This window comes from Oryzias melastigma, linkage group LG23 (genome assembly GCF_002922805.2).
Source record: "Oryzias melastigma strain HK-1 linkage group LG23, ASM292280v2, whole genome shotgun sequence".
Taxonomy (NCBI): domain Eukaryota; kingdom Metazoa; phylum Chordata; class Actinopteri; order Beloniformes; family Adrianichthyidae; genus Oryzias; species Oryzias melastigma.
This window is the reverse complement of record NC_050534.1, coordinates 10,668,622-10,676,573: the sequence shown is the minus strand read 5'-3', so window position 1 is coordinate 10,676,573 and position 7,952 is coordinate 10,668,622. Positions and strand designations below refer to the sequence as shown.

General features: G+C 40.5%; 1 protein-coding gene across 3 annotated transcripts in view; it reads right to left on the bottom strand.

Annotated features, from left to right (window-relative positions):
- Positions 1-411: 411 nt before the first annotated feature.
- ccdc146 (coiled-coil domain containing 146) overlaps positions 412-7,952 on the bottom strand; it is a 76,842-nt gene continuing 69,301 nt past the window's right edge. For all 3 annotated transcript variants that reach the window (XM_024285838.2, XM_024285847.2, XM_036210150.1), the window contains exons 19-23: positions 6,654-6,764; positions 6,422-6,559; positions 4,816-4,941; positions 3,089-3,211; positions 412-722 (exon numbers count right to left, since the gene is read on the bottom strand). In XM_024285838.2, coding sequence (XP_024141606.1) covers positions 543-722; positions 3,089-3,211; positions 4,816-4,941; positions 6,422-6,559; positions 6,654-6,764 — 678 coding nt within the window. In that variant the 3' untranslated portion in view covers positions 412-542. The remainder of the gene's footprint in view (positions 723-3,088; positions 3,212-4,815; positions 4,942-6,421; positions 6,560-6,653; positions 6,765-7,952) is intronic.

The following is a 7,952-nucleotide window of genomic DNA, read 5'->3' as shown; positions in this document are numbered from 1 at the left end:
CGCTTCATTTAAATTTCCTCTCGTCATTCTTTATGCTCTTTCGCTCCCCGAGCTTCCACTCTTCTGGATCTATCATTTGAAGCATTAAACAACCCCTTCTCCCCTACCTGTTTATTCAAAGATTAGAAAACCTTTGAAGAGGGGAGCACAAACAAGGAATATTTCAGCGTCCCGGAGAAATCAATTTATCTATAGGAGAGAGGGAGTCCGAGCGTTGCCAGGCACTGAAATCAAAAGGAAACTTGTGAACATTATGCAACCAACCCCCAAACCCCCCGATTCTCTCAGCTGTGTGTCTCACTGTGTAAAGATGAGTGTAAACACTGCCAGTAAATCTGATATAAAAAGGAAGTATAACCAGATGTGGGGGTGAACTGTGAGGACAGAGAGAATGCAGCAATTAGGAGGGAATCATGTAGCAGAAATGTCTTTTTTAATATAGTTTGAACTTCTAATGAGTTAGAAGTTGAAGATCAATTTCAAAGCAGCACCTCTCTCCTTCGTCTACTGGACAGACGTTGGTGCTTCTTTCCGGGGTTGGGCTAAAGCTTTGCAAAGTGTCTCATGTTGGCCCCGGGTTGGGACGGCTTGAAAGGGGCCATGGCGCCGTATGGTTTGGGCAGAGGAAGTAGGTCGTTCTCGGGGATGTAGGCGTTGGGCCGGATGTCGGCGGTGGTGCGTTTTCCGCTTGGCAGAGGCTTCCACTTGTCTTCCTCAGCAAGCTGCAAACACAGAGGAAGATTTGGTTGGTTTAAAAGTGGGAGGTCAGACCGGGGGTCTAAATGACCCCCTTAATAACTTTGAAGAAAACTCGATCTATGAAAAAATCTGAAAAATATTTTGTAGGAATAAGTCATTTTGATTCAAATGGATTTAAATTCAAACCAATCATTTGGTTTAAAAGTGAAAGGTCAGGGCAGGGGTCTTAATGACCCCTAGTGACCTAAGGAAAAATCTGGAAAATCCTATGTAGAAATAGTTAATTTTGATTAAATTATATTCAGGTAAGCACTTGATTTAGTTGGTTTGAAAGTGAGATGTCAAACCAGGGGTCTTAAAGACCCTTAAGCACCAACGTCTTAAGGAAAACTCTGGATCTATGGAAAATGTTGAAAAATATTTTGTAGGAATAGGTCTCTTTTATTCAAATGGATCATGCAAAGTGTTTCATTCGGTTGGTTTGAAAGTGAGAGGTCAGAACACGGGTCTTAATGACCCCTAATGTCCCAAGGAAAAATCTAGATCTATGGAAAAATCTGAGAAAAAAAAATGTTCGCATGATTTGCATCTTTTGTACTCACATTGTTTGACAGTGAAAGGTCAGAGCAGGGGTCTTAATGACCCTTAATGATCTAAAGAAAAATCTGGATCTATAGAAAAATCTGGAAAATCTTATGTAGAAATAGTTCGCTTTGATTGAATTGGATTCAGGAAAGTGTTTAATTTAGTTGGTTTGAAAGTCAGTAGTCAAAAAATGGGTCTTGATGACCCCTTAATGACTCAAGGAAAAATCTGGAGAATTTTGGGTTGAAAAAGTACACTTTGATTCAATCAAAATCAGGAAAGTGTGTAATTTAGTTGGTTTGAAAGTGAAAGGTCAGAACAAGGGTCTTAATGACCCGTATATCCCACAGAAAAATTCTGGATGCATGGAAAATCTGGAAAATCTTGCGTAGAAATAGTTCACTTTGATTCAGTTGGATTCAGGAAAGTATTTAATTTGGGTAGTTCTAAAGTAAGAGGTCAGAGCAAGGGGTCATAATGACCCCCTAAAAACCTAAGGAAAAATCTGTATGTACAGCAAAATCTGGAAAATTTTGCATAGAAATAGTTCATTTTGATTCAGTGAGATTCAATTTGATGCCAGTTTGTAAAATGAATAAACAAACTAAAAGGAGCTTCAACCTAAAACTTTAAACTATTGATTTGTTTGGAAAAACTTCCCTCAGCATATCCAAAATCTTATATTTAAGACTCCAAGTATAGTTTTTGCTGTTGTAAAGTTGAGCCATTTAGAGTTTTAATGTGCCTAATTACCGGGGCCACCTAGTGGTTACTCTGTGAACGGACCAATCTTCATCCATCCATCTTCTTGACCGCTTCGTCCCTTTCAGGGTCGCGGGGTTGCCGGAGCCTATCCTGGCTGCTGATGGGCGACCAATCTTTTGTTCTTAAAATCGTTTTAATCTGGAAGTTGCGGTTTGGTCACTCTCAATTAGAACACGTTTTCAAACTTCTCATTTTAACCCAAAATTATTAACATCAGTTGGTTTAGCTTCTCTTACAGCAACAATAAAAATCCGTCTAACTCTCCAAACTTAGTAGATAACCGTTACTGAGTCTCTAAACTATTGTTTTTGTGCCAACGATGCTTCAAAATCTAAGAAATAAGCATCTTCAATGAAATCAGCGGCTTTAGGGTCCATTTCCACTTCCAAGAAGAACGCACTGTTTAATAAAGCGCTCCTCGGAACGTCGACAGCTGTGTGCGGGATTGATTTGCCGTGTGACGTGGGTGATGGATCAGCGGGTAACCACGGGGGACGGTCGCACATTTCCTCATGACACTGCTGTTGACTGTCACCCCCCCAACAACAGCATATAAAATAGCTGTGGCCAAACCTCGCCGAGGCTTCAAAGAGACGGCGGCGCTCGGGTACATATGGACAGCCCCCCCCCGCTGGCGTGCGATCTGAGGGGCGCAACGGAGAGAACTGGAGGGTGTGTGGCTTGAATGTTAAACTGGACAGTCAAAGGGACTGACCATCTCTAATGAGGTCTAACAGTGGGGTTGTGTGAGTGCAGGTAAAACCGTGTTTACTTCAGTTTTCTGGAGTTGGAGTGTTGTTGTGTCAGCTGGGATGGAAACAGGAGGAAGAATGTGAAGACATATTTCTGTGCAGCAACAGACAGCTCCTACAATTTCACTTTTTTTGTTTTCCCCCCTTCTGCCAATCATCTCCAGTGCTTGTGCAGGTGTTAAAACATCTCAAGGTTTCGTGTCGTTTCACAGCATCTTCCTCGAAATTCCAGTCATTTTTTTCCCTTGAATATCAAAACAATTTCTAAAAAAAAGGGACATTTTTACCCTCTCCTTCTCCTCTTTGTCCTTCTGTCTCCTCCTTTTGTCCCGGAGCGTCCTCCTCCACTCTTCCTCTATTTCGGGGTGTGGTGACAAGCCCTGCTCCAGCCGTCGCTGGCACCGCTCCATCTGGAAACACGGCACGAGGATCGATCACTTTGTATTCCTTTCACTCCGTCCGCGCTCTGCGCCGCCGCGGCTCCATTCAGAGCCAGATGGTTGGGTTCCTGTCGAAAACGTGGGCTACATTCTGCAATTATATGACAGCGTGCCAGGCGTGCAGCGGCTCCTGACATGACTCCTGTCACAAACAAAAACTCCCTGAATACCGTGTGACTGCATGAGGAAACCAACACACATCCGAACTTATTTCATTGCTTTTTCTTTACATTCAAATTTCAACTTTTTCTAGTTTGAAAGAAAGTTTCTGACTAAAAAATTTCCCCCAACTCTCAATGTCGAAGCACGGCGGCGGAAGAGGAATGGTTGGGGATTGTTTTAGCTAATGTGAGGAAGAAAGCAAAATTTAGGATGTGTGACAAAAATTTTTTTCAAAACATGAAATAATCATCAACCACTAACTAAAGAAGCTAAATCCATAAACATATATAAAAAAAATGTGACCATAAGAATTATTGGCTGTTTTGTTGATATTTTATAGTTTATATTTGGTGTTTAAACTACAAAATCCAGACTTGTTGGTGTTCATTTTCTGTTTTTTATACTTTTTTTTGTTCATTGATTTAAGAGAGGGGAACATAGATATATTAATTAAATAAAATGTGTAAAAAAATGTTTTCTTCCTTTAGTTTCCCTTGTGTTATGTTTTGTTTTTGTAGATATTAAATTAATAAATAGATAAATAAAGTTATGTAGTAGATCAAGATTTATAAAAAAAAAAAGAAAAAAATTGTTACTATGGTGCATTTTTAGGGTCATTTAAGGCCTTTAACTGATTACATTTTAATTAATAATAAGCCTTTTTTTCAGTTATTATTACAAATCCATTTTTGAGCCTACAAGGCAGTTTTAAAATCTTTTCATACAATCTTACAAGTTAAATGCCTCCAAAATGTGTTTTATATCCAATGTTTTAAATAAAGTGTTTCTTTTTAAATCTCCTCTTTTACTTGCAGGTTTAAATCATTGATTTACATTAATCTTCTATTCTATTTCCAATAAAAGAGGCAGCAGTTTTCAGCACAGATCTGTCAGATTTCTATTATTTTTTTTATTCAAACAGTGACAGCTCAAATGGATTAGACTAACGCTTTAATCCCAAAAGGTAAAACACAGAAATAACGGGTCCAGATGGAGGTGTCGGTTCATGTGAGGATGGGAAGTCTTTCTGGTTGCTATAGTTACAGAGGTCAACAGATTTCTCACCTTTCTCAGGTTCTAATATAGAATAAAATGTGATGGAAATCCCATTTGAATTTCATTATCAGACATTTCCCATGAAGCAGCTCAGGTTTATTTTAGACAGGAATTATCAGCTCCACCTGGAGTTTAGCTCGGCTGATGGATGTCCATGTATTATTTTAGTGTTTGCTATTACTTTTAATGCTCCTGCTGCAGAATGTGTTGTTTTGTTTTCAGAATGTTCAAAGAAGAACTGTTTATATGTGGTTTAAGAGGGTAAACATCCTGGAGTGAAGAACGGATCACTGGCTTCGATCAACGATCAATGAAAAGAGACGACGATGAAGCAGGAGGAGGTTTGGATCTCTGACCTGGACTTCCTTCTCTTTGATCTGCTGCTTCTCCCACAATGCATCAGCCTGCTTCACGGACAGCTCTGCAGAAACGGCCATTATGCGCTGGTTGGTGTCAATCAGAAGAGTCCGGACCTCATTCAGCTAGAACCGAGACACAGGAAGACGAGGATGGATTAGACTCGACGGTCTTTGTCTTTGCATTCAGATGAATAAATGAGATGCAAGAAGGAACAAGACCAGAACAAGAGATCATGTATTGATGATGGAGTACCGAGTTTTCTATACTACTGTTACACGCCACTTTAACTTTAGTCATTTAATACGTATTTTGATTTTGGTCAAGAAAATTTAGGCAGATGTTTGAGGTTTCCACAGTTTCAGAAGTAATAATACATCTGCAGAAACACACTCCTGCCAACACACACACAAACCTGCCAATGCATCTACAGATACACACACCTGCAGACAAACACACCTCAACATCTGCCAAAGCACACACCTGCAGACTGACACACACCTGCCAACACATTCACACAACTGCAGACACAACAACACACCTGTCAACACACACACTTGTGTGCACACCCCCACACCTGCAAACACACACTTAAACACACTCCGAGACACACACATACAAATGCAGACCTGCACTCACACACCTGCAAACACACCAACACACCTGTCAACACACCCCCATCTTCAAACACACTAAAACACCTGCAGGCGCACACACATATACACCTGCAAACCTACACACACACCTGCAGACACACACACCTAAAAACACACTTACAGATACACATTCAGACGCACACAACTGCAAAGAAAAATACCATATTACCATTAAACAAAGTGAGGTGTGACGTCAAGCAAAATCCGTCACCATTTTTCCACAACTCGGGCGCCGCCATTTGAAGCCAGATGACAGTTATTGGTCTGAGTTGGTCTGAGTCATGTTTTTAGAGGAACTACAGTCACCAATCATGAGTGAGATTGTTCTAAGACCACACCCCTCCCACTGGAAGCGGCTCAGGAGGATCTGTCAAATGCTCAAAGTGGGGGCCAGTAGGCACCACATGCTTGTACTGAAGCATCTGACTGGTCGGTTTATATTTTGCGATAAACAAAAAAAAAATACCATGAAAAAAAAAATAGGATTGGCAAGAATATGTTAAAAAAAATTACCAGAGCAAGTATTGATAGTAACTGTGAAATAGTTGTCTATTTCTCAGTATAAATCTATGGCATTGTTGCTTCTTGGAGCCCACAGGTACTTCCTGTTTGGAACACGAGGAGGAAGGGGTCACATTGTCCAGTGATTCTACAGTCTATGAAGAATACCCACACATGAAGGCTAAAACACCTACGGACACAGAGAGACTTGAAAACATGCCCGCACACAAAGATGCAGACACCTGCAAAAACACCCACACATATCCAGATGCACACATTCAAACACAACCACACACCTGAACAGACACAGACACAAACATCTGTAGGCAGACTCACCTACTGCAGACAAACACACACTTCCAAATACAAACACCTGCAAACCCACACAGCCGTGTGTGAGTGTCAGCTGGCAGCTCAGCCTCTGCTCTCTTTCTGGATGGATCCGTACCCTCTTTGCCAGTGAGAGGCTGTCCTGCCGGTAGTTCTCCGCCTGCTCCCCGAGCGGCTTCGTCAGCCGGGTCACCTGCTCCACCAGGAGTTCTTTTTCCAGCAACTGCCTCTCACGCTCAGCTAGATTTCCCTCGAGCTGCACGTACAAACACACACACGTACACAGAGCGGCTGTAAGAGTTACAACAGAACTTTGTAAAATCTTCCTGGTACCAAAAATGTCAAACTACCTGCTCCACTTTCTTAAGCAGCTCCACAGATGAGGGCACTTTGCTCTTCAGCTCTTTGAAATCAGCTGCTCGATTCACACTTTCTAAAGTCCTGTCGCTGGCTTCTGACAACTAACAAATAAAAGAGAAAAATGAAATCTTTCAGCAACACATGCATAAAAAAACAGACAAAGGGGTATAGTGTTTAAAGATTATGTTGAAGTTTAAAAAAGCAGGCTTTTCCTCTGAGCATTTAAGATACTTACTGCCCTGGGATTTAAAAAAAAACCCTCCTTCGTTAAATGTAGAGCAAAGATGGGACACGTCACTGGCAAAACGCGATAAGAGAAACGAAAATTTCAAAAGCCCCGTGTTCCCTCAGGAACCAAGTTCTTTATTTCCTGACAACCCTTAAGGCAGCAGGAATAGAAGGGGAAGCAGGGATAGACGAGGGAGCACAAAGAAGATGAGTCAAAGGGATGGAGAGACTAAAAGCAAAGGCAGTGAAAGAGCCGAGCAGACTCACGCCTTTATCTGACACCCGTCTTCTGAAACGGCTGCAGAAAGACAAAAAGGAAGGAAGGAAGCTGGAGGAAGGATAGAAGAGCTGACATGACACATGGATTTACCACTTCGATGCAACACATCGACATTTTTCACCGTTTTTGACAGAATTTGGAACATTTGATTGCTTTAAATGCTGGATTAGTTTTCTGCTTAAGATGAAAGAATAAAACACAAAATGTAATTTCTGAGTATTTATTTAGTCAAATCATTGGAAATCAATGATGCTGTTTGAATATTTCATGTCATTATCAGACTGTTGCTGTGAGGATTTTAGTTTGGAGTTTCAGTCATATTCTGTCTCCTGTCAGTCACTGCAGTTGTTTTTCATTTCTGATAATTGTCTTCAGTGTATAAAAGTCTCTGGTTTTCAGTTTTACATTTTCAGATGATCTGCGTTTCCCCTCTTTATTTCTCCATGAGTTTTTGTCCCACTTTAGTTTATTTGCTAAATGTTAAGTTTTTACCACCAACCCCAGTTTTCTGCATTTTGGTTTAAATACATTTTCTTGGTTTTGACAGTTGAACCTCAAGTGACTCTTGTTCAACATTTAGAGCCAGCTAAACTCTCGCCTGTCCTCTAGACACATTATTTTGTTAAGATTTCAAAGATTTGAAAACAAAAAGTTAAGAAACTGAATGAAACAGAATTTTAAAAAGCTATTTTTGATCAGAAAATATTACATTAAACAATTAATTTAGTTTCAGACCTGCAGTGAGGAAGCTATGAACTCTGTAAATACAGTTATTTTATTT